The sequence below is a fragment of the Macrotis lagotis genome, chromosome 1 (genome assembly GCF_037893015.1).
Source record: "Macrotis lagotis isolate mMagLag1 chromosome 1, bilby.v1.9.chrom.fasta, whole genome shotgun sequence".
Classification (NCBI taxonomy): domain Eukaryota; kingdom Metazoa; phylum Chordata; class Mammalia; order Peramelemorphia; family Peramelidae; genus Macrotis; species Macrotis lagotis.
The window spans coordinates 610,180,086-610,207,557 of record NC_133658.1 but is presented as its reverse complement, the minus strand read 5'-3'; the positions used below and the strand labels follow the sequence as shown (position 1 = coordinate 610,207,557).

At 35.5% G+C, this 27,472-nt stretch overlaps 1 protein-coding gene across 2 annotated transcripts in view; it reads left to right on the top strand.

The window, feature by feature from the left end:
* Positions 1-13,309, top strand: part of RALB (RAS like proto-oncogene B) — a 102,043-nt gene extending 88,734 nt beyond the window's left edge. For both annotated transcript variants that reach the window (XM_074214976.1, XM_074214975.1), the window contains exon 6: positions 1,719-13,309. In XM_074214976.1, coding sequence (XP_074071077.1) covers positions 1,719-1,838 — 120 coding nt within the window. In that variant the 3' untranslated portion in view covers positions 1,839-13,309. The remainder of the gene's footprint in view (positions 1-1,718) is intronic.
* The last annotated feature ends 14,163 nt before the right edge of the window (positions 13,310-27,472 follow it).

Genomic DNA, 27,472 nt, shown 5'->3' with positions numbered 1-27,472 from the left:
TTCTCTTACCCTTACCCAAAAAAGCACTAAAGGTACTTCTTTCTAACTTGATTTCTAAATAGTATCATTCTTAAAGGCCAGGTTCTTTACATTTCCTTTTGGATGGCCAAGGACAATCCAGGATATTAAGATAAATTAAATTTAGGGAAGAGGAGTGAGAAGGGGAGAAAAAAAGTGCTTTTTTTTTGAAGCAGATGTGATTTTATAAAGTCAGGATATTTATCCAGGAAAAAACCCAAACCAGGTATCATCATTTTGCATGGTCTTGTTTTTCAAATTCAGCTATTAACTTAGCAAGTTATTAATCTCTTTATATTAATTTTATTGTGTCTGGACATGGATCAAGTTTTCCCCATACATTTGTATGAACTTTTTTCCATTTGGAGAGAAGTCATCTTCATTATGAAGAGAGAAGAGCTTTTACACACATAAGCCCAAGTATTCTAAACTAGCTGTAAGAAACATTCTGAGGAATAGGGTCATGGGATATTCAGTATTAAAGGTGGATGTTAGTTGTTATATAGTTCCAAACTTTGCTTCCTTTGGAATTAAGTGATCCTTAATTTTAGAGATGATAATAATAGATGTCAGATAATTGACTTTCTTTTAAGCAAATAAGGAAGACTTTCTCAGTATGAAATCACTGATTAATTATGTTTTTATCCACATCTGAAATTTGTTTCTCCCTCTTGGACCAGCTTTACTTGTCAAACCAGAACAAACAGGATCTTGGAAAAGCAGTATTGTTTTCACTTATAAACAATTTATGTGAAAGAGAACTGTTTTTCAAGACAGCTGACAACTGTTTGTGTCATCTGTTTAAATTGAGTCATCCTTTCTCCTCTGTTGCTAGAACAAAAATAACCTGAAATGCATGTTTTGTTATTATAATTCAGATGATAAGCTTGTTAATAATGGGTAGTGGTCTTTTAGGTAGCAGATTTATAGTAAAGAGTACTTCTAAGTCATAAAACTTCTTTAGGTCCTGAATTCTACTGGGGAAAATCTCTTTCTTGATTGACATCACTAACAAAACTCCTGGACTTGTCCAGTGTTAATGTGTTTTAGCTTCTCTGAATCCATCATTGGTCAGAATTTCATCAAAATTCTCTTAGCTTCTTTCAGTTCTTATGTTCATTTGTATTATTGTGGTTGTATATGTTCTGTTTTCTTTGCTCTGTATTAGTTCATACAGATTTTCCCATGTGTCTCTGAATTTCTCATGTTTGTCATTTCATTTGAGTCATTAATATCCTACAGTTTATATGCCACAGTTGATTCAACCATTTCCCAATTGTTGTACACCTAATAATGCTGGTTTTTTATTTCTACTGAAAGTACTGCTATGAATATTTTAATTAAAATTTATGGACCCTTCCTTTAAGTTATATTCCATTGCATTTTATTTTTATGCTTCACAAAAACAATAACAAACTTAATTTAAACAGGTTGCTAAATGACTGGTTAATAGTTAAGAATGTCCCTTTCCATTCTCTTTTTTTGATCATTTATATGATATAAATATCATTCAATTGACAACTATATTCAAATAATTTTCGTTCTTTGCTTCAAGTCCTATGATCTTGGCACAGTATATTTTTACTTTTTCTCAAATTTAATTTTGATTTCTGGTTTAGCATTATCATCCTGATTTTTACTACTTTGTAGAATTATTTTTGGTGAAATGACTTTCTTTTTTCCTCTTTATTCTCCTCCAGGTATTCTTTGATCTAATGAGAGAAATAAGAGCAAAGAAGATGTCAGAAAACAAAGATAAAAATGGCAAAAAAAGCAGCAAGAACAAGAAAAGTTTTAAAGAACGATGCTGTTTACTGTGATTGTTCAGGTGTATCAAATCTGTCAGTTGTCACTGAGGACCCAGGACTGGATTCATGAAAGGAAGACAATTTCTTTAGTTGTACTTTCTTTTCCTTTTATCTGATTCATTATTTCTTTAAATGAAAAAAAAAAAGATTTGTGAATCAGTAAATAGCTGGCAGAAAAAAATGACCTCTTTTCTCTGGAATGGAACTCTCCTTTTTCAATTTTTTTCCTTCTAAAAGCTTAAAAACAAACTTAGTGCCACAGACTGAAAGTAATCCAGTATTAATTTTCAAAATCCTATATTGTAGCTTATGATATGTTTCCAGTTTTATAACATCACCATTTTGGTCAGAAATGAAAGTTTCTTGTTTTCTTTAGGTTTGGGGAAGGAAAACCAGACTTTCTTCTACACACTTGCAATCTTAACGCTTTACCATTTTATTAATGGCAGTCAGAAAAAGCATTAAATTACCAAGCAAGTGTTTTGGTTATATTTAATGACTTAAGGAAAATTGACTAACTTTTATAGTCAGATTTTAGTAGTTTTTCCCAGAAGAATCTGACAAAGTAGCTAAAATGTAAATTTGAGTTGTTTCCAGTAGGTCATTATGAAGTCCATAAATCTCATTCATACATATTTAAGGTATGAAATATAATCTGTTCTGGCTTTATTTTTTTTTAATATTTAAATATTGGCTAGTTGTACCCTTATTGTCTGGTTCTTTCCTAGGGCTCCTAAGACTATGTGGGAACTTTTTAAGAAGTGCACTTTCTCATACTTCATCTTTTGCAGCTTTTTAATTAAAAACAAAACAAAACAATCCCTCAAGACACTTTAAAATTTCATGCTCACGCTAACTTCGCATACTAATTGATATTAACAATTTACAAGCATCATTTTTATCCCCAAAGTAACTCATCATTTTAAAAATTATATTTTCTCTTAGGGCACTGATAGACTCCTGTGTGTGTAGCAAATGTTGCTTGATGTCCTATTATTTGTTTCTCTACCTTGTTTAGTTTAATTACTAATTATTTGGAAGAATCATGAGCTACAGTTGTAACCTAAAATCATGAAGCCAGAGCCAGTGCCAGACATTTTGCTACCTCTCACAGAATTATTCAGTAATTCTAAATTTAAATCAGAATAACAGTGAGGAGAGAGAGAGAAGGTAGGCCACTGCCATGTTCTCTCTGGTTGCAGTTTTTCATATGGTTTTCTTCTGACAAACATAATAACATTTAGAAAGTAATTTTTATTAATGGGAGAAATACGATTGAGTGTAGCTGTCCTATTTGCTGCTGCCATATTCTTAAGTTAAGCAATCATGCAAATTTTATTAGAAGGAAGAATAATAGGGTTAAAAAAAGTCAAAAGTTAACAGCCTTTTCTTTTCATTAAAAATGAGACCTCAAGTGTAGGTGCCAAAAAGACGAAAAGAAAAACACTCTCTATTTTATTGTTAAAGAAATTGTAAAGATTATGATTTTGATTTGAAAAACCATCTTGTATAACTTCCCAATGAATCATGAACCTTTTTTTTTTGGAATAAAAAAACCAGACAAAAACTTCTGTCTTTGGACCTTTTTATTTTATATCTTCTTACCATTCATTCAAACTTATTGTGCAGCTACAATATACAAGGAACTGTGTTAGTGTGATGAAAAGGAGTGAAAGGAAAACATTCTTCCTCTAATTTATTTTCTCAAGCTTGAATCTCTACCAGACTAACTTTATTATTTATGTTAACTCTTTGAAATTGAAGATGGGAAACATTATTACAAATATTAGTGTCACTTTAATTTTCTTAAATCATTCATTGGGCTATTCTTCAAGGTGTTTAAGTTGATTCATTTAGTTTGAATATCTACCTCTTAAAAATATTTATTGAGACTCTTTGATCCAGCAATAACAGTATTGGGTCTATGCCCTGAAGAGATCATGAAAAAGGGTAAAAACATCATGTGTACAAAAATATTCAGAGCAGCTCTGTTTGTGGTAGCAAAGAATTGAAAATTGAGGAGATGTCCATTAGTTGGGGAATGGCTGAATAAATTATGGTATATCTGTGTTATGGAACACTATTGTTCTATTAGAAACCAAGAGGAATGGAAATTCAGAAAAGCCTGGAAAGACTTGCATGAACTGATGCTGAGAGAGATGAGCAGAAGAACATTGTACACCCTAACAGCAACATTGGGGTGACCAACAACCTTAATGGACTTCCTTGCCCCATCAGTGCAATAATCAGGGACAATTTTAGGGGATCTATGATGGAGAATATCATCTGTATCCAGAGAAAGAACTGAAGTTTAAATAAAGACCAAAGATTATCACCTTCAATTTTTTTAAAAAAAGTTGTCTTGAGGTGCCTAGGTGGTACAGTGGATAAAGCACTGGCCCTGGATTCAGGAGGACCTGAGTTCAAATATGGCCTCAGATACTTTCTAATTACCAAACTATGTGACCTTGGGTAAGTCACTTAACCCCATTGCCTTGAAGACAAATAAACAAAAAAGTGGTTTTATGTACTACATAATTTTGCTACCTCTAATATTTTTTTTTCTTCCTCAAGGATGTGTTTTTTTCTCTCACATACAATTTTGATCAATGCATAGCATGGAAACAATGTAAAGCTTATTAGATTTCCTTCTGTGGTGGGGAGAGGAGAGAAGAAAGAAGGGAGGGTCGGGAAAAACTATAAAATTCAAAACCTTAGAAAAAAGATAGAAACTACTATTGTATATAATTGGAAAACAAAATATTTATTTAAAACTATTGAGCTCTCAAACAAATGTAAACACATGGTGAGGAAGTATGTAAATAAGAAAGCAACTTTAAATACATGCTCTATCATTTTCTTATGTGATATTGGGCAAATCACAACTTACATGAACTTCTATTTCCTTATCTGGGTAACAAGGGAATTCTACTTCTAAATGATAGGATTCTCTGAATAGTCATCTAGATTCTCTGATTCAGCCTTTCTCCCCCATTTTATTTACATTACATATATCATTTCAAGGCTGATTTGGAAATAAAGGAGGTTGTGATATATTTGCATTGTAGCTTGGACTGTGGAAATTATTTTTGGTATTGATGTTTTTTAAAAAATCATACTTGGGGACAGCTAGGTGGTGCAGTGGATAGAGCACTGGTCCTGGAGTCAGATGTACCAGAGTTCAAATCTGGCCTCAGACACTTAATAATTACCTAGCTTTGTGGCCTTGGGCAAGCCACTTAACCCCGTTGCCTTTCAAAAACTAAAAAACTAAAATAAAAAATAAATAAAAATCATACTTAACTGAATAGTAGTAACTAGAACTGTTGTCTTAAGACTTTGTATAGATATTAATTTTCATTTGAATAAAGTTAAAATTTGTTTTATTTGCAAATTATAGATAATTAGCCAATGGTCCAATGAATGACATTAGTGTCTAATAATTTAGACTTATTCTCCCCAGTTATTTAGTTCTTTGTATATTTTTGTGAACTGCAACAATGGAGGTAGTATCACATAGACATGAAATATAAAAGTTGTATATGCAATCACATCCACACATCCACATACACACACACTGGGCTGTTACTGGAAGAAAAACAAAATAGGCATATTATAATTTGAATTAAAAGTGACAAATAATGAAACAAATGAATTTTTGTTTTCATTGGAAATTAAAACAGTTAAAAAAATAAGCCATAGAAACTTGAAATTGTAGATAGTTATGTGTTCAAATCATATCTTAAGTCTAAAGTAGGTTCGGCTTTTATGTTTTCAAATACTTGAGTATTTTGTTTTCATTGCAAACCATAGATTAGAAAATATTTATTTGACTTACTTGACCTCATTAAAAATTACATTACATTACAAAAATTACAACATTGCAAAATAATATTGCAGGACTAATTCATAGGACTTTGTAACAGTTTTTATTCTGTAGGAAAACATAGAGCTAAACATAGCCACAATCTAGTATTCATTCTGTTGCCAACAGAGATTGTCTAGGATGTTTGAAAACATACAGTTGTTTGCTCAGCATAGAGTCTTAGTTTTTGGAATTGTTAGGGATCTTTGATTATCTACCAGTCCAATTTCATCCCCTTACAGAAGAGAAAATTGAGGCCTGAAACAATGACGTGATTTAATGTTCAGTATTATACATCACCCTGAAAGGTCAAGTATTCATAAATTTTGCCCAAGCCTCTTTTGAATTCCTTTGTATAATGTATCATCTCCTTATCCTTCCCTCCACCATGAATTTGTAAAATGATATTTGTTTTATTTGTCTCTCCACTAATTTAAATTTATAGAGATTGCCTCTTGCCTCAGATGTCAGGATTTGATTAATGAATACTTATTTTCTTGATTTTACAGACATTGATCATATTTGACATGAGATTTTTGACTCATGTTTTAAAATCTTGTATGTTTTGCATAAATTGCATATTCATTCAGGATTCTTTATCGTGCTCTCTAGTAATATTTATTTTTGCTATTGCAAAGTGAACATGGAAACTGCTGAGTTGTACCACTTGACATGCTGTTTGCATTCCTTCATTAATTCTAGTTTTGTATAGAGCATTTGGAGAAGCTGTTTCTTGAAAATTTCAAAATCATGCTGATTTGAGCAACTTACAGTTTTATACATGGTCTAACCAGATGACTAATTCCTACTACTTAAATAAGAATAAGTGAACAGAAAAAAGTTTCCCACAGGTTCTTTTTTAGTTCAGATGCTAAATCATGTTCTAACATAATATAGCTGTTCATCTCTCTTCTCTTATTTTTGGCCCCTAGTTTCAGTTATAGTATATTTGACATATTGCCAGAATGATTCATTGCCACACAAGTAACACATTAAGTCAAAATTGGCACACCTGGTTGTGTAACAGTAGCAAAGTAACACTAGGGAGGTGAGGACCTGAGGCTTATGTCCAGGTTGGCAGGGAATGCTTGTTAAGGCATTGTGCCTAGCCCTTTTAATGATAGTATTCCCTCCAGCTTCCTTGGGAATGGTAGAAATTGATAAGAGTAGATGTTGTAATCTGTTCTTTTTTTTTTTAATTGCAATATTAGGTGGTCTACCAGGGTTTGAGAAAGTGAAAAGGAAAGGAGAATTAAGGTCTACCAGGACTGACTGTTAGGGAATTGGAATGTTACTCTTCTTCCCTCCTCACCCAAGTACATACAGCATACATACCCTCCCTCTCTCCCACCTCCTGTCCCTCAGGTGAGAGAGTTATGGAGGAGGAAAGGCAAACTGGGGGAAAAGTTTTATGCTTGAAAGTTCACCAAATACAAGTGACCTAGGATAATCTGGATGATACAAAGAGATGATACAAAGAGATGGACTAATTGATCTCTTCAGGTCTGTTGTGATTCAATTCATGATTAAGACCCTTCTGTAGTTGCAGATGGAAAAGATTTTTTTCCTTACTTAGTTAATTGTTTTTATGAATAGAAAATAAATGTACCTTATTATTTAAAAAAAATTTTAAGCCTAATATAAAAGGACAACAGATTTTGGTTAAGTCTACAATCAAGTATGTCGTGAGTTCCAGTTGAACTTTGTTCAATAAAGTCTACAAAGCATTATTAATTAAAATGGAAACTTAAAACTAAATTAAAACTTAACTAAAACAAATAGGAAATTTACAATTAAAACAACATTGTTTATATGTTAGAACAAATTAAGCAGTTAAGTGTTTCATGTAGTTTTTCCAGGTGAGAAAATTAAAGTAGAAGGTTACTATAGAGTGTAACTCTGAATTTAATTTAATATTTTAATAGTTGCATTAAATATACCACTTTTAAATAATGAGAAATTGTAAAGGAACTTTGTTTTTCATAACTGTGGGCTCCTAAAGTATTCAAATGTAACTGAAATTGCATTAATGAAATAAGAAAATTAAACCACTCACTTCATGGACTATGATTTTATCCTCTCTCTCTCTCATCTGTTTATTAAGGGTAGATTCCAGAATCTGTAAGAAGTTTCACTATTATGTGTTGTAATATTGTAGACAATCAATGGATTATATAATCTTAAGATTTCTACCATACTTTAGGCTCAATGATTTAGTTTGTATGGTAAGGACTTATGAATTTCAAAAAGTAAAGGTTACTAAGCTCCAAATCATGGCTATTTTTTAGAAAATAAATCTTTTAATACAGGAAAAATTGAACTACTATGTCTTATATGATAGCAATATCTGCTAACAGAATCAACTTATTCTGGTAGTAGTCTGATAAATGCAATAATTACTCTTAAATGTAGAGTTTTCTTTTGGAGGTATTTGGGCTTTTGTAGTTATTAATCAAGAATTGTATATCTAGAGTTTCAACATATCTGAAGAGATCAGTTATAGGTGAAGATTCAATAATAACTCATGACATAGTAATAGTAGTCATAGTCAAAACCTGTTGTATTTTTATATTAAGCTTAAAATTTTTAAAAATAGTATTCAGTTCTACTTAATTTATAATTGCATGGTCACTTCTAAGTCTTTCTTTGTTGATACTACTCTTTTCAAGGCTGCTTTAATGATCCACATTTCTGTCCTTTGGACTCTCCTGATTTTTCTCATCTACCATCTTCTGTGATTTAATATAACACATTTTGAACTTGTTCTCTCTTGAGGTTTATTTTTCTGCCTTTTTCTAAAGCACTTACTTTTGATGCCCTATTTCCTTTTAAAACAAACTACATTACTGCATTTTTCTAGAGTTATTAATATTTCTATGTGGTAATTTAATTATTTTTATTAGTATAGAATGTAGTCAGAAATACAAATGTGTCTAAGAAAATGTGATAAAATAAATGTAAGAAATAACTATTTCTATTAAAGAGCTTCTTAATTTCTCTATTTGTGCATTAAGCATAATATCATCCATATCTCTTATCTCCCAGGGTTGTTGTTAGGATCAAATTAGGTAGATAATGTATTTGAAATTATAAAGCATAATGCAAATTTCCTGATTGCAAGTAAAATGATTTGATTTACAAAAATTGATTTTACAGCAATTAACAGAAATATTTTGAATTGAGTGAAGGTATATTTGTTGCCCTGTATTAAAAAATTTATTTATTTTCCATAAAACAGCCATGATTTGGAGTCTAATAACCTTTATTGTTTTTGGAATTCATAGGTCCTTACCATACAAACTAAATCATTGAGTCTAGTCTGGTGGAAATCATAAGAGAAATTAATGTGTTTATAATTTTTTACTGTAAGAATTTTCATTTAATTTTGAACATGAAAATTTAATCAGGAAATACTTCTTATCCCTAAGCTCTTTTCTTCGCACAGCCTATACTTGATGCCCTTAAGTGATTTATTTTATAGGCCCATATCCATTTGGTAAACTACAACAATAAAAATAATACTTTAAGGGTCACAACAATATTATGGATTTGTGGATTATTTCTGGATGATAAAGAATAGTGAGTAAAAACAATCTAGGCTAAGTTTGATGGAATTAATGTAATAAAATACATTTGGATTGCCAGCTCATTAGGATTGCCAAGACTGTCCCAATTTCAATGTAATTCCTTATTACAAACAGAAGCAGTGTCCAGAATAATAAATAGAAAATGTTTACTGCCCCAATGAGATACCCCAAAACAAAACGTAGAATGCCTCATAATCGGAGGACAAGTTATTGGGAATAGTGTGGGGGCATTCCTGTTCAGGTTGGGCTTGGACTGTATTGCCTCTGGAGCAGGCTTTTACTTTGTTTGCTTCCTGACTGGTCCCTGCTTCAAGTCCCTCCCTTCTCCAGGATATCCTCCTTACAGCTGCCTAAAGTACAAGTCTGAGCCTGTCATTCTACTCAGTAAATTCCAGTGGCTCCCTATTTCCTTTAGCTTTTTTTTAAAGCCCTTCACAGCCAGGATCCAACCTATCTTTCTAATTTTTTGTACTTGACTTCCCTTTTGGGTCTGTCACATTACCTCTATGGCCTTGGGCAAGTCACTTCACTACTCAGAATCTTCATATACTTAATGAGTTGCTTGGATTAGATGATCTTAAATTTCTTTCCTACTCTAAAATCCTATGATCCCAATTCCTGTATATGATAGGACAGCTAGATAGCAATGTGGGTAGAACATCAGTCCTGAAGTCAGGAAGTTGGGAGTTTGAATCCAGCCTCAGACACTTGACACTAGTTGTGTGACCTTGGACAAATCACTTAACCCTGATGCCTTGCAACAAGGGCCATCTCCAGTCATCCTGATTCCTCTCTGGCCACTGGACCCAGACGGCTCTAGAGGAGAAAGTGAGGCTGGTGACTTAGTACAGCCCCCTCACATCCATTTCATGTGCTTGTCATGACATCACTTCCCTGATGTCATGGTCTTCTTCAGAAATGACAAGCATGATCCTAAGTATAAACAAGTAATTATCTCCACTTTGAGTTCAGAATGTAAATTATATTTTTTTGTGCAAGCATCACACTTAAGAATTTCATGTTCATTTAATCTCTTCTGTTATTTCCTTTTTGTATTTAGCTGTATAAGCTAGATGGTATAGCCTAGGGAATTGGAACTTGTCCTGTTGTTTTAAACTATTTTTTCAACTATTTAAAAAAAAACATTTAGCTCCACCTTGTGGCCATGAGAAGGTGAACTTTTCCAGAAAGCAAGAAAAACACTTTCTGGCTTGTCTTCCCACTCTTCTTATAACATCTGATAAGATATTGTAAACTGATTGTGTGTTGAGAACTCATGACTCAATCACTCCCTTGAAAATGATCCAAATTACGTTGTTTAGTTTAATGACCTGTCTTATATGCTATAAGAAGTTTGTCTGTGTGCCAACATAAAGGGTGAACAATACACAAGCTCCAAAGTTAAATCTTCCTTGGAATACAGCAGACAACATAAGACCCACTGTTTCCAAGGGCCAGTGGTTTCAGCAACATTTTTATGGCATTAATCAATTTGTATTGTAATTTATAGGGACATTGTTCCCACACTGAGTCTTGTTTACTGCAAAATGACTTGGATTTCATAGCCCTTCACCAAATTTAAATATTTTTGTACCAAGGCCATCCAGATGCCAGGGAATTCTTTTTTCTGAATAGTGTTTGTCCATGTTACTATATACCTAAAGAGTTCCTGGGCCTTGATTCTGAGAAAGTTCTGCTGTGATGCCAACAGTGGTATGGTTTTAGTTCCTGCCGTTTGATTGTATTTGAAGGACTGTGCTCAAGCAAGTTAATAGTAAAGGTTCAGTCCCACTGTGCACTGAAGTACATGCCTTTAATGTGAAAACAAATCATCATAAAAATTAGGTTGTAGACATTAGTCTAATTTTAGGAAATTCTGGTTTTTTGGTTAAGTTTTCATCAAACCTTGACTGAGAACAGGGAAGAGAGGATATTGCTGTGAGGAAATGAACTTTAAATATTATAGACCCCATCTCAGCCCCGCCTTCACAACCTCCCCCCCAAACAAACAAACAAAAAGCCTTAAGATTGGAATGGATATAACTAAAGGTTGAAGGGGAACTTGCAACATGGTGCTTGGCCTCGCCCTCCTTCCAGCTCCATTTTGTTGAGGATTGAGAGCCTAACTATTGGATTGAATGTGACTTGGACTGCCATAGATTAGCCACAAAGCACAGATCATTCACTTGTAGAAGATGGAGTTGTGAGTATATGTTGCTTTACATTTCAATGCAGGCTTTTAACAGATGTTTCTATGGCTCTGCCTTGCTAAAAGTAGCTGCATATTTCTTGAATTACATTTTCACACCTCTCTTCCCTCTTTACACTAAGTGGCAGATCTTTGCAGTCTCCGGGCATTGGAAAACATATTTTGGCTCATCTTGAGCTTGAAAGTGGGTGCTTTTGTTATAATCAAATTGTTTTTTCATCCTTTTCTGATTCTGACCTCCACCTGATTTCCCTCTTCCTGCATCTTCTCCTTCCTACCCCCCTTCCCACCTGTATGCAGTGGTTCCCTGGACTGCCTCCAAAAGCACTTTCTTTCATCCCTTGATTGGGGTTTTTATTTTTAAGAAGAAAGCCAAGCACATTTTTAACAGTTCCAACCAGATGGAGGGAACTCTTCTGAGGCAATGCAAAGGTAATAAAACAGGGCAAGCTGATGTGGCTAACTTGATGAAAGACTGTGGGGCTTGCTGCCAGCTCTTTGCTAACCTTGGATAATATCGTCTGTGTAGGAGGTGGTAGTGCCCAAGGCGGTGGTTTCCTAACTTTTTCTTTCCTTAGACATCGGACCAAAATTTATATCTCCCTTTTTTGTATCTCAGGACATAGGTTTCTTATACTGTCAAGCCTTCTGCAGATTATGGCACGTATTAGCTTATGATCTTGGGCAAGATTCAGTTTCCATGAAACCTGGCTCTATCTGTAAAATGGGAATAATATTTGTACTACCTACCTTGCTGGGTTGTTATAAAAATAAAATAATGATGTAACATATTTTGTAAACCTTAGCATAGATGAGCTATTATTATGATTTTGCCGCTATCAGGAAGCACTATGGCACCAGGACATCCTGGGTTCATATTCTTATGAATACAGGATATATGACTCTGGGCAGGTCCTTCAAAGCTCTCAGGGCTCTGGGCAATTCTCTAATACTCCAAGTTGCAGGGAAGGTGCCAACTTACAATGGCAGGAAATTTTCTCTATTGAGTACCCTCTATTAGTGAAATCCCAGGTCTAGTCTCGAAAACTTAACTCGGTCTCTTCCTCAGCCCCCTACTTTCTCTCGACATCATGCATTATCCCCTCTCTTAGTTAATTTTTCTTTCTACTTTTTCTTTACCTTCTAGGTAGCTTTTTTTCTGGGAGTATCTAATGACCTTGAGACACACAGGCCCAGTCTTCATTTTAGCACCCTCTAGCATCCTCTGGTCCTCTAACTCGGCTTTAGTTATCTTTTGACTCCTCCCTTTGCTGGGGACCTAAATATCTGGTCACCAAGTTATATTCTTTTTAAGTGGCCATTCGTGCTGCGTCACCATTCCTGAGGCTACCACTCTAGGTTCTTATTGCCTCACACTGGGATTACTGTAATAATTTCTGAATGACAGCTGTCCTGTCCTAGAGCACTGAGAGGTTAAGGGACTGACCCAGGCTCTGCCAGTATAGGTAAGGACTTCCTTGTTTCCAGTCATTAGACTTGGATGAACTACTCTTTGGAGCCTAAAACATTTTTCTCTGAGGCTTACTAGAGATGGAAAAATAACAATTATTTGTTGTTGATATTCTTAAAATTCATACTTCATATCCTATCCCACCCCACCCCCACCCCCAGTAGTAATTTCATAACTTTGCCTAAGCATTTGCTGAGAATCCATTCTTCAGCCTTCTCAATTGCATCTTCACCAGTTCAGGTCTCTTCTGGTTAGGTGTCCAGTCTGTCTGCTCTCCTTATTAATACTCCCATTGGAACCCGGATGTGATGGATCTGATGTCACTTGATGGAGCAAATCTGTTAGAAAAGCAGTAGCAAACGACCCCCTACCCCCCCCCCCCCTTCCCCACCTATTTGTCTTCTAGCTTCACTCTTCATTCTTAAGATGTTCTGGCAAATAAATGAGTTATCTCTCACCATGTCTTCTGTTACCTTGCTTTCCTCCTTTTCCACTTTTCATTGTTTTAGGAGTCAATACTGTTCATGTTCTTCCACCATCCTCCTCCATAATTCATAAGATTTTATGAACCAGTTTATAGTTAAGGTAATGTTTCCTTTGGCTGCATTATCCCTTGGCCAAGAAGGTAGAGCCAGCATTTACTGGCTGAGGTGGTTTATAGGCTTTTGGGGCATCTTTTTTGTGGTATCTGATTTACGTTGGTTAAATTACTTTAGGAAATGGTTATATTTTGTGTTAATGTCTGTTTTTTTAAATCCATTTATCATTTTTAATGTCAGCAGCTTGTTTAAATATAGGTTTGGAACTTTTTTAATTGCATGGTATATCTTCTCATTTTAATTCTTTCTTCTAATTTAGAATTGGATCATAGGATCATAAATGTATCCCTGTAGGGGATTTTGGAGACATTGAGTCTAATCACCTAACGTTAACTGAGACACTGAAAAGTTAAGTGACTTGCGTGGAATCACATAGGCAAGACAAAGTCTCGAAGGCATGATTTGAACCCAGGTCTTCCTGATTTCAAGTCCAGTGCTCCCTAATCCTTGGTCCAATAAGGTGATGGCTTGACTATGTATAGACAGCTGATGTGGAAAAACTTCTATATTGATAACCCATTGGGAATCTATTGGTGTAGATATGGTCAAATTTATTTCACTACTCAGTTAAATTCAGTGGCTTTTTATTGCTTCTGGAATAAATAAATATCAACTCCTCTGTTTAACTTTTAAAGTCCTTCCCAACTTTGCCTCAGTCTATCTCTCTGGCTTCATTGTATGATACTTCTATCTAGCTCTTGGTGATAGAGCCCTGAGACCTGCTCCACATGGGCTGTAGGCTGTCTTCCATGCCCCCAACCCTGACCCCTGCCTTTGTCTCTGGGAGTCCCTCTCTTCCTTCTTCAAGACAGCTTAAGCAACATCTTCCACATGAATCTGAACCTCATAGTTTCTTGTGGCATCCCTGCCTGTCAAAATACATTGTATTTAACTACTTTGTATTTGTTTGCATGTATTCTTTTTTGTACTTACTCTGAATATGCCTTAATGTGTTCTGTCTCCTTTATGACAAAGCACATTCATTGCCTGGTACTTAGTAGGTGCTAAATAAATGCTTGATTGATTGATGATGGTAGTCAATGGATGCCATATCCATTGTCTCTGGACTTCAACTGTTGTGTGGAATCGTAGGATCAATTCACAGATATGCTGAACAGTGTATCTGTTTACTTTATTTGCCACAGCCTCTACAAAATAGACTTGTTCTGTTTTTTATCGTCTTTGCATATTTGATGACTATGAAGTGAAACCTTAGAGTGCATTTTATTATTAATGTTTAGGAGTGTGATGTGGTTGTTGATAGATTTCAAAAGAATAAAAACAAACAAGTCCTAATTTTTCCCTATGCATCTATTTAGGAATGATGGTTGATATTAGATGGAAAATAGCACAACTATAAAAACCTGTTTTCTGCCAAATTACTTTCTAGTTCTCAAAGCAGTTCTTATCAAATAGAGAATCCTCCTCTTAGTTTGGACTATGGGGTATGGAATACTGAGCTGTTTTACTGTGTTCATTTGCTTCCAATCCATATAGTTTGTTCCACTAATCTACTTTTTTGATAACTACTTGATATACCACTTTGTAGTATAATTTGGACCTAGTAATGCTAAGCCTTGATTCTTAAACTTTTTCATTATTTCCCTTGAAATTCTTGACATTTTATTTATTTTTTTTTTTACAAATTCTGTTTACTTAGTCTCTTTGTTAGATGAGGAGAACGGTACATGGAAAAAACACTAGCACTACAGTCAGAGAACTTTGGTTCAACTCTTTTTATCCCCTTAGTTTTTGCAAGGATGAAGTAACTTGTCCAAGGTCACAGAACTAAGTAATTATTAGGTGTCTGAACTCAGGTCCTCCTGACTCCAGGGCCAGGATGCTACCTAGCTGCGTCTGGTTCAACTCTTGCTTCTAATTCTTACTACTTACATGACTTTGGGCAAGTCACCCATCTTCCTTTTACCTCATTTTCCTTAACAATAAAATGAATTGATTTTCTAATGGTGACTGAGGTATTTTCCAGGTCTAAATCTGTGATCCCATGTAATTAAGGTATTATAGTTCCTTTGTATTATGTCACATGATATAGCTATGAACAATGGCTTTCTTCAATTATTTGTTGTTCTTTATTTGTTTTGTGGTTATATTTATATAAATTCTGAGTATGGTTGAACAGTCAAATTACAAGTATTTTATAAATTTGATAGTTTGAAAAAGAATTTCTCTTTCTCTTTTTTCCTCTTGGAATGGAAAGGATGAAATATAGTAATATATTTATTAAATATGTATATATTCTATATTGCTATATGGAAAAAGTATCATTGTTTACCTAGCTGATTATTTTTTTCATTAAATTTCTGAGGTTTTGTAAATACAATTTCATATCATATTAATCTGCAATTAAAGATAAATTTCTTCCCTTTTTGCGCCTTGTTTTTTATGAAAGAATTATTGTTATATGTAGCATTCTAGAACTAAAATAAATAATAGGGGCAGCTAGGTGACACAGTGGGTAGACCACTGGCCCTGGAATCAGGAGAAACTGAGTTCAAATCCGACCTCAGACACTTAATGATTACCTAGCTGTGTGACCTTGGGCAAGTCACTTAACTCCATTGCCCTGCAAAAACCAAACAAACAAAAAAGCAAATGATAGTGAAAACTATTGAATTTATCCCATTTTTATAATAAAGTAACAAATTTCAACAAGCTTGAATGTTTCAATATTCAGAAAATATTGGTTATATAAGGAACCAATTCCATTATAAAGCATTTTAAATATATATATTGCATTTAAGATAATAATTATAAAACTATATATAATCTTATCTATAATCCCTTATGAATTTTATTCTGCTTTTGTCTGTGCATTTTTAAAAATGTTTCATTGATGATATTTTCTTTTCTATTTTGCATATATCTACTACTCCCCACTAATTGGTTTTCTCATAACCAAAAAAAGCATATTCAAGCTAAAGAGATTCACACATTGACCTTGTCTGAAAACATATTTCTCACTCTGAATCTCTAGTTCATTATGTCTCTGCCAAGAGGTGAGAAGCAGAATTCATTATTCATCTTCTGTAGTCATGATTGGTTTTTGTATTGATGAGAGTGCTCAGATCTTTCAAAGTGATTTTTAGCCTTATCAAGTAACAAGTGTTTATTACTGAAACAGATGAAGTACTAGTGCTAGAGACATCAAGAAAGGCAAATACAGCCCCTGCCTTCAAAGAACATCCATTCTGATGGGAGAGACAAAAATGTAAATAACTATGTACAAGATGTATGAAGACTAGAGAGATAGGATATCCAAGAGAGGATGGCACTAGAAGCTTCAGGAATATGCAAGATATGCAAGAAGAAAGTGCGACTTGAACTGTGTATTGAAGGAAAATGAGGAAACCCAGAGACAGAGGTGAGAAGGGGAGCATTCCAGACATGACAGACTCAGAGGATGAGGCATCAGGTTCATAGAAATAAGCCAGTGTAGTTGAATTGTAGAGTGTAAAGAGAATCGAGAGTGTAGATTACGAAGGAGAGCAGGTTATGAAGAACCTGAAGTAGGCGACATAACCTGGGGGTAATTATCCATTAGAACTCACTGAGAAAGAAAGTGACACTTTAGAGAAAAAAATAACAGAGTAAATAATAGATTTCAATGAGGAAAGACTTGAAATAGAAGAATTAGAAAGCCATTACAATAGTCCAGGTGAGAGGTGATGAGAGGTTAATGACTTTGTGAGTTGAGGGAATAGGTTGTAAATAAATATTGTGAAGATATGGAAGATAATATTTCTGAGTGGGAGTTGGGAATGACACCAAGATTGTGAGCCTGTGTACCGGAGAGGATGGCGGCACTCTTGTCAGAAATAGAAATGTTTGAAAGTGGAGAGAGTCTGGAGGGAAAGATATTAATTTTATTTTGGATGTGTTGAATTTAAGATGTCTTTGAGATATGCAAGAGTTGTCTGGTGATGGTGAGACTTTAGGGCTGGATTTTTAGATCTGGGATTTTTAGATTTTAGAATAGAGATTACAGAACCTGTGGGAATTGATAAAATCTCCAAGTGAGATAGTATAGAGAAAAAAGAAGACCACAATACAGCACCATAGGATTTACCCATGATTACTTATGAAGAAGTACAAGCAAAGGAGACTGAGAGGGTGCAGTTAGAAAGACAGGTAGTGAGCCACAGAAGGGTATAGGACCTCTGGTGTGAGGGCTGCTTTCCACCTTTGATGTCCACCTGAGGCATCCAACTCTCACTTGTGACTCCAAGAAGCTGTAACATGTACAGCAACCACACCCCGGGAAAACCTTTGGGCAGACAGCTAAACTAGGCTGAGGGTAACAGAGAGGTCTCAAACCCATTGGTGAGTTGGGAGGGTGTGTCTACCTCAGCATTGAAGTCTTCCACTAGTAGAGTGGACAAATGAGAATAATTCGTTTCACTGATCATGAAGGCAGTGATTATCTACTGTATCTAGAGCCAGCAGTTTCAACTCTGTCTTGCTAATGGACAGTGATGACTTTGGAAAAGAGAGCAAGGCTGATGACTTCATGCAACTCTGCCTCATTTAAATCCAATTTATGCATGAATCAAAACACATCACTCACACCAATTTACCAATTTGTGCCCAACCTGGGGTAGAGCATTCTGAGCTCATATTGGTCTGATCAACCACAGTCAGACACAATGTGACTCATCTCTAACATAGTGATGTCATTTTGGTCATTTTAAATAGCAAAGGACAAAACCCAGCCAACCAACCATAGCACAAAACCTAGAAAAGAGAAAGTACTTAGGAGAAGAATTCTCTCTCATGTTTTACATAATGATGATAAAGCGACCTCATTATTTACCAAAGACTTAGTCTTTACTTGTCCAAGCAATCCCATTACATCTTCCAACAGATTGCCTTCTCTGTCATTTCTACTCTCTCCCTATCTCTTGGCTCATTCCTATTGTCTACAACTATGCCTCTGTTTCAGCCCCCCTCTTCTGGAAACAACCCCTGCTCCATTCATCTATCCCTGATAATTTAGAGTCCTTTTTCTCCTTGGAAAATGCCATCCACAATGGGAACCTCCACTTTCCTCTCCTTTTACTCTCTTCTACCTTATTGGCATCAGAGCTCATTCCACTGAAACTGCACTCTCCAAAGTTACTAATAATCTCACAGTTGCCAAATCCAACAGCCTTTACTTAATCCTCATGATCTCTCTCTGTGGTCTTTGACCCGTTGGTTACTTTCCCCTCTTCCATACTCTCTTCTCTCTAAGGTTTTTGGGATGACACTCTCTCCTGCTTTTCCTCCTATCAATCTGCCCCTTCTCTGTCTCCTTTGCTGGATCCTTCTCCAGATCATGCTGATCCAACTGTAGGTGTACCTAAGGGTTGGTCCTGGACCCCACCCTTCTCTTCTTCCTCTATACTGTTTAATTTGTTGACTTCATCAGCTCTCATAGATTGAATTTTCATCTCTAAGCTGGTGGGGCAGCTAGGTGGCACAGTGAATAGATAGTCTCTGGTCTTCAAGAAATATGACTTGGAAGTCTAGGGGCCAAGAACAGGCAGGGAGAGGAATGAAGACTGACTTGGGCCCTTCAAATTCACCAAGGGGAAGAGAAGCTTGCCCTTCCAGCGAAGTAGCACAATTTGGAAGCATGGAAACAGGACAGGGCTGAGAGGGGCATGAAGACTAGCTTGTAGAGACATGGAGTGATTCAATGAGATTCATTCTAAAAGGAGCAATGGGTCTGTCTGCCGCCTTTATTTTGCTCCCTTCTCCCCCCACCCACCATCTCTTTGACAAAAGCCATTCTTATGGTGTACATTTTAATTAGTGGTACAGAGTTTCAAAACTGATTCACAAATTGAGCTAAAAGAGAAGCAAATTCCTGGTTATTTGAAGCTCAACAGATGACATGATGGTGGAATTATACCCATTGTTGCAGGATGCCAACCATCTCTAATTACAGTTGGGATTCTGATCAAAGATTTCATTATGACTCAAACACTAAGCAAAAACATATGATCCAATATAATATAAACATATTCTTCCTATATGCTGTCTTGTCATTTCCACTGTAGCATTTTAGTTAATATTGAAAAATAAACTTAGAATTTCTCTGAATCTGCCAGGTCTGAAAATCTGTCTGCATTCATCAAAGGCTAGGCATTTTCCCTGGCTGTCCCCCCATACCTGCAAGGTTCTCCCTCTTCATATCTGCCTCCTGGTTTATCCCACTTCTCTCAAGTCCTGGCTAAAATCTCATCTATGAGAAGACTTTCTAGATTCCTTACTGCTATCCAGTTTATCCTGTATGCATCTTATTTCTACATAGTTGTTTGCATGTTATTTCCTCCATTAGACTGTGAGTTCCATGAGATAAGGGACTGCCTTTTGCCTTTCTTTGTATCTTGGAGTTTAGAATACATAAAATTTATAATGTAGGTTACCTATCCAATATGTAGGCCCTGAAAGGCAGTATGGGATAATGAATAGAAAGCTGACCAGAGCCAAGAAGACCTGAGTTCAAGGCCCACCTCTGACATATTTTGGCTGTGTGACCCTGGGCAAGTCTTAACCTCTCGTTGCTCTAGGAAATTACATTTCAGAGAAGGTGCCAATCTTTATTGGCAGAGGGAGTTTTCTCATTGGAAAGTCCCTGATGTAAGTGAAATGACAAGCACAGTTCCTTCCTATTCGTTTCTTTCTTTTTGATGATACAAAATAGCAATTTCAATTTATGATTTTAACTGATAGAAAAGAATTGTGAGGTATCTGTACTACAATTACTAGTGGTTAACTTTACATACCATGCCTAATACTGAGCTCTTTAACTTTGGGAGATGGGGGAAACCTTGTAAAAATGTTGGGCAAAGGCATTCAAAATGGTCAGGGATTAAAAGTTGGAAAAAGAAGAAAATAAATTAGAGAAAAATGGGATGCTTAAGCTTAAAGCAAAGGATAAACACAGTGTAATCTTTCTACATGAAAACTATCACCCTCCTTTACTGAGAAAATTGAATTTCAGATGTGGTATGTGGGGGGGGGGGAAGGAAGCCTTGGTCAAGTCAACTTTTTCTTTGCTTTATACTACTTAAGGCATCCATGCAAATGAACACTAACCTCTGAACCATAATCTTAAATGAAATTTGCTTCATCCCTCAGATCTCTTCTAGCACTATTCTTACATGATGATTTGCTTTCTTTTTTTAATGCAATTTTTATTTTCAAGTCCAAATTTCTTTCCACTGTCCCACCCTATTCAGAAAGAAAGAAAAATAAAACCTAGTATAAAGATGTATAGACAAGAAAAAAATTCCTACATTATCCCCTTTTAAAAAATATGCCTCACTCTTGAGTTTATCATCTCTCTAACTGGAGGTGGGTATTTTGTTTCATCAAGAATCATCTGGAACTGTGGTTGATCCTTGTGTTGATCAGAGTTCCTAAGTCTTTTTTAAAAAAAAACCCATATTAGTGTTATTGCATAAATTATCCTCCTGGTTCTGTTTATTTCATTTTATATCAGTTCATATAAGTCATTTCAGGTTTCTTGGAAGGCATCCCTTTATCTTTTTTTTTATTTTATAGGACAATGGTATTCCATGACATTCATAAATTCTGACTTGCTCAGCTATTCCTCAATGGATGAGTACTTTCAGTTTCCAATTCTCTGCTACTACAAAAGGAGCTGCTATAAGTATTTTCATATGTTTTGGACTTTTTTCTTCTTCCTTTGATCTCTTTGGGGATATAAACACCTCCCTCCTATGGTTGTTGTGAGGATCAAATGAAGGAATGCTTGTAAAGCACTCTGCAAAATTTTATGTGCTATATAGAAATTAGTTAAATAATAATAATTTCACAATTTTACTGAGCAGAGCTGGTAGAGGACTTAGACTTCCTTTAGGCTTCCACCCTTTACCTACCAGCTCCAACTCCAACCACCACCAAACTCTACTAAAACCAGTATCACTAGGTCTTTGAAGGGATCTAGTGCATGCCAAATCCCACACTTGGCACACACCCTCTGCCCCACCCTAATTTGGTTTATTATTATTATTTTAAATGTGGGATAAGAAATTGGAGCAGAGATTGAAAAACTTATTTAAAAAATAAAAAGGGATTGGAGGTAAATAGAAGCAAAATAGAGTTGACAAAATGGGAGGGTGATTTTTCGAAAACGGGCAAGAATGAAGAAATCAAAGTGGGTTGTGTTTTTATTTTTAAATCAGATTCCCTTTTGCTTTAAGGCAAACTATAAATCCTCACCTGGCATTTAAAACCCTTCATAGTGTGGCTTCCATTTACTTTTCTCATGTTATTATTTATTTATTTATTTATTTTAGTTTTTGTAAGGCAATGGGGTTAAGTGGCTTGCCCAAGGCCACACAGCTAGGTAATTATTAAGTGTCTGATGCTGAATTTGAACTCAGATACTCCTGACTCCAAGGCCAGTGTTCAATCCACTGCGCCACCTAGCCGCCCCTATGTTATTTCATATTTGCTCCCTTCACTCACACTCTCTGCTTCTTAAACTGGTCTATTAGCTCTTTCCAATATAGGGCATTTCCTCTTCTCTTTCCATGTCTTTGTCCAGTTTGTGCCTCATGTCTAGGATCTTTAGTTTTCTTTGAAGCATAGTTACGGTGGCTACTCCTTACTAACTTAAGAAGGACCTTACTCCTACTCTGAGTAGTTAGTACCTTCACCTTCTTGAATTTATTTTTATCTACTTTGTGTAAAGTGTATGTTTTGCCCAAGTATGGGCAAATGGGTTGGTCTAAAGACAACTTGCAAGGAGATGTAGGTATTTCTTGAGTCTCTTTCACCTCTCTTCAAGGGAGACTTTGATTTCTGCCTAGAGGAAACTGAGGCCATAAGAATGGCCCATTTTGCTTTTCTATTGGAACAGAATTATATTTATATGTTCCATTAAACATTACCATTCTAGAGAAAAATTATGGTAGATAAATAGTACAATGGATAGAGTGCTAGACCTAGAATCAGGAAGACTCATCTTCATAAGTTCAGATCTAGTCTCAGACATTTACTGGTTAGGTGACCCTGGGCAAGTCACTGCTTGCCTCAGTTTCCCCTTCTTTAAAAATGAGCTGGAGAAGATAATGGCAACTCTCTCCAGTATCTTTGTCTAGAAAACCTCAATTGTGGGCTTGAAGAGTTCTGAAATCTTCAAGTTCAGAAATGACTAAACAAGGAAAAATTATTTTTTAGCTTCAATCAGTTTTTCCTGGTCACTTTTCCTTAATGGAAGATTGAAGTTGTATCCTCCCTTCTTACCATATACTACTTACACAAAGACCATCACAAATATTAATTGGCAAATAAATTCATTTTTCCAGGATGAGAGCAAACAGCACATAGGGACATTATACTTAAATCTAGATTAGAACCAACCAGGCAATACACAGAGTGAATGAGTTCTCCCATAGAAGCAAGATATCTCAGTTTAGCAGAGAGAAACAGCCAAAGAAAGAGACAGAGACACAAGAGTCCATCACTCTAGAGATTCCCTAAATTCTCTAGTGCAGCAAAATAGAAACAGAAATGTGCTGGAGGTGCCAGGGGCTTTACATATTCACTTCTTTGGAAATCTTTTTGTCCCTCCAGGGATCTCTCTCTAATGGATCTCTTTTCGAAAGTTGGAAGTCAAAAAAAAAAAAACTCTCCCAAACTCTTACCAATTTTCCACACAGGCACAGATATTTAAATAATCATTCTTTTTACAAATAAAGAGAATCTTATGCAAGGACCAGACTTGAACTCTGTATGTGTTACATTTATATTTGCTCAGTTGTTTACCTGGTGTATTCTACTAATTGATTGCAAGCTCCTTGAAGGCAGTGACTTGGGTTGTGTTCTTTTGTCTTTGTATCTGCAGCTCTTACAACAGTACTTTTCTTATAATTGCTTACTTAACCCTGTTTGCCTCAGTTTCCTCATCAGTAAAATGAGCTGGAGAAGGAAATAACAAACCACTCTAGTGTTTCTGCCAAGAAAACCCCAAATGGCATCACTAAAATTCAGACATGACTGAAAATGACTGAACAGTAGCACCAAACATGTTTGTTTAGTTGATTTGAATTGAATTTAGAAGGCTATCATGATAAGTCATAACAATAAAAGAGATAAAGAAATAGTTCTCAAGCTTTTTGATGATTAACCACATTAGCAGAACAGAGAATTTCATAGATTACTGACTCCTTATAAAAAATAAAACCCAAATTTGCCAGGATTAATGGACAGATTAGTGCTGCTTTGTAAAAGATTCCATTCTAGGATTGTCTTGGCTATTGAACCTTAGACCATTCCAAATCATCTTTCTTACTCCAGCTATTACTCTATTCCTTTTATTTCCTTGCTCATTATTGTTTTAAAATACATTTTGTTGATTTTATCTTCATGTCATCATTTCTTTTTTTAATATAAATTTATTTTATCAATGACCAAAAATCTATTTTTATTCCCCATTTTTCTCCATGAGGGGGGAAAAACTACTCTTATAGTCAAACAAAACAAATTTCCTCATTGGTCACATCTAAAAAAATACCCATTTATTGTGTCCATCACCTCTCTCAGGAGGTAAAAATGCCCCGTTTCATCATTGATCATGAAATTGTGGTTGGCCATGATCATAGTTATTTCCAGTCCCCTCTCTAGAGGTAATTCTCTTGTGATGAAGAAATACCTGCAAAAATAACCAATCCACAGTCATCTACCAGAAGGCATAGTATTCCCTCCCATTAGTCCTCTCAGCTATGGGGGAATGACCTAAAATTCATGGGAACTTCTTTTTCAGGTATTCAGATTTTAGTGAGATTTTCTTTTATATTGTTGTCATCATACATAGTCTTGGTTCTGCTTCTTTCAATATGTATTCATTTATTTTTTAATTTATTTTTTTTAGGTTTTTGTAAGGCAAATGGGGTTAAGTGACTTGCCCAAGATCACACAGCTAGGTAATTATTAAGTGTCTGAGGCCAGATTTGAACTCAGGTACTCCTGACTCCAGGGCCAGTGCTCTATCCACTGGGCCACCTAGCCGCCTCAATATGTATTCATTTATACAGATCATTCCACACTTCTTAGAATCCCTCATGTGCATCACTTTTTATTGTACAACATTTTCATTATATTCTTATTCACACTTTTCTCAACCCTTCCCTAAATCAATGGGCACTTTATTTCATTTTTTACTATCACAAATGTTACTTTAAATATTTTGCTTGATAAAGGAATTTGATTTCAAGTCCTCTGTTTCCTTCTGGGTATATGCCCAGTAATGGAATCACTAGGTCTAAGGGTATTGACAATTTATTCACTTGTTTTTGGCAGGGGGGGAGAAAAGGGAGGGGAGAACATCATTCCAAATTGAAGTCCAAATGGTGGACCATTCACAACTCCACCAAGAGTCTAATCACATATTTATATTCCCATCTGGCTTGTTTTTTTAACTTCTAATAACATTAACACAATCTTTCTTCTTTCATACTAAAAAATTTTGAAGTCATCTTTTATTCCTTTTCTTTAATCCATGTCCATATATCCATATCACCCAGGCTTGTAATTTATTCTGTCTTTAAATTTTTTTCCCCTTTTTTTGCATTCTCATCACTATTATTCTAATCTGGCATTCATCCTTGAATTAATAGATCTAATTTCTTACTGTTCTCCCTGGCTTCTCTTTCTGTTTTTTATGCATTTCATATTATGCAGCCAATATTCTTGTGCAAGCTAATATTCTTAAATCAAAATATATTATTATTTATGTGTATGTATGTATAAATCCAATTTTATTTTATTTTCAAGTCTAAATCTCTCCCTTCCATCTGTACCTCCCCTCAATCAGAAGTAAAACCAAAATTCATTACAAAAGATCAGAAAATATTTTATTTAGTCAAGAAAAATAAATTCTTATATTAAGCATGTCCAAATATATATATAGTGTGTATGCATGTGTATACACATGTACATATACATGCTTCCCTACATATATAGTACACTATACAATATATTATATACATATACACGTTATATATACACCATATATACACATGACTTATACACACATATACATATAGATATAGCTATCCATACATAAATATACATATATACACACACAAACACATTCTGGACTCTACTGGGAGGTGGGTAGTGTGTTTTCTCCTGCATCCCCTGGAACTGGACTCACTGGAAACTTATGTTTATCAGAATTCCTAAGATTTTCAGAGTGATCTCTCTTTACTATATTGCTGTTATTGTATAAATTATTTTCTTGGTTCTGTTCACTTCATTTGTTATTCATCATTTCTAATAGTGCAATAGCATTCCAGTTCTTTCAAATTCTCTAACTTGTTCAGTCATTCCCCAATTGATGAGCATCCTCTCCATTTCCAATTGGTAACATGAAAAAAATGCTATAAATATTTAATGTATAAGTGTTCTTTCCCTCTTTCTTTGATCTTGTTGAGGTAATGGGTCTGTAGTACCATCACTGGGTCAAAGACTATGCATGGTTTAATCGTTTTGGGGACATATTTACAAATTGAGTTCCAGAAGGACTGGAGCAGTTTATGGCTCCATGAACTAAACTGATATTCTTTGAACATCACTTTCATCATGCTATTATATACTTATATAATTAATACTTTGCTATTATCATCTACTATATAAAAATCTAAAGTCTTAGAACTGGCTTTCAAGATCCTCTTTAATCAGTTGCATTTGATCTGTCCAGTGTAATGCAGTGGAAAGGTTCCTGAGCTTGGAAAGAAGGAGATATGGGTTGAATTCCATCTTTTCTGCTCATGAACTCAGTAACCATGGATATTTGATTAACTTCTCTGAACCTTCATTTCCTTTGTACTTGTCCCATCTACTTCACAAGATGCCTGTTGAGAGGCTCTTAAAACATTGCATAAATATGAAGCTATTATTCCCATTATTCTCCCCATCACCCTCCCTTCCAGTTTGATCTGCCTTCTTTTTCACCATGCTTATTTCTCCTCTTTCTCAAAATCTCTTCCTATTTCTTCTGACTGCCCAAATTTCATCCAACTCAGGATCCCATTTTTTCCCCCCAAAAGGCCTTCCACCCTGCAGTGATTTCTCTCTTCTCTCAACTTTTATTGTAATTTTAATTGGTGCCAAATATTTTTAAATGTGGGTTAGTCTTGTCTTTCCAATCATAGATAGCAAGGTAGTATTTTTATAATGCCCTAACAAATCTCAAAGTACTATATAAATATGATTTCATTTTATCCTCTCTACTTAGGAGCCAGGCACTTTTATTGTTGCCACTGATTGTATCGAGGAGAAAATACAGTTGGAGGTCAAGTGACTTGTCCAGGGGTCACGTTTGAACTCCGCCTTTCTGACTCTAAGTCCAGCGATCAATAGTCCCCCGGGTCATCTGGACGCTAACTATATTGTAACTTCCTGGATGGTAGTGACCATATTGCTGGACACAAATTAGGTACTTTGGTTTTGGAATCAATTTGAAAATGGCTATTTTTTATTTTTATTTTTTTTAGGTTTTTGCAAGGCAAGTGGGGTTAAGTGGCTTGCCCAAGGCCACACAACTAGGGAATTACTAAGTGTCTGAGGTCGGATTTGAACCCAGGTACTCCTGACTCTCCAAGGCCGGTGCTTTATCCACTGCACCACCTAGCCGCCCCTCGAAATGGCTCATTTTGAGGAATATTACCTCAGTGTCTCGCGGCCTATCGAACTTGTTGCGCCAATTTCAGAAAATGACAAGTGTGCCAATACCATCAGTAATCCGTGGCTCCGTTTGAAGGTCTGGAGGGGAGGGGGGTCCCGCTCTGCAGGCCCGGGAAAAGTTTTATGGCGAAATGATGTTGTGGAAAAGCATCAGGCCCAGCGCAGGGGCTGGTTCGGGGGCTGGCTGGCT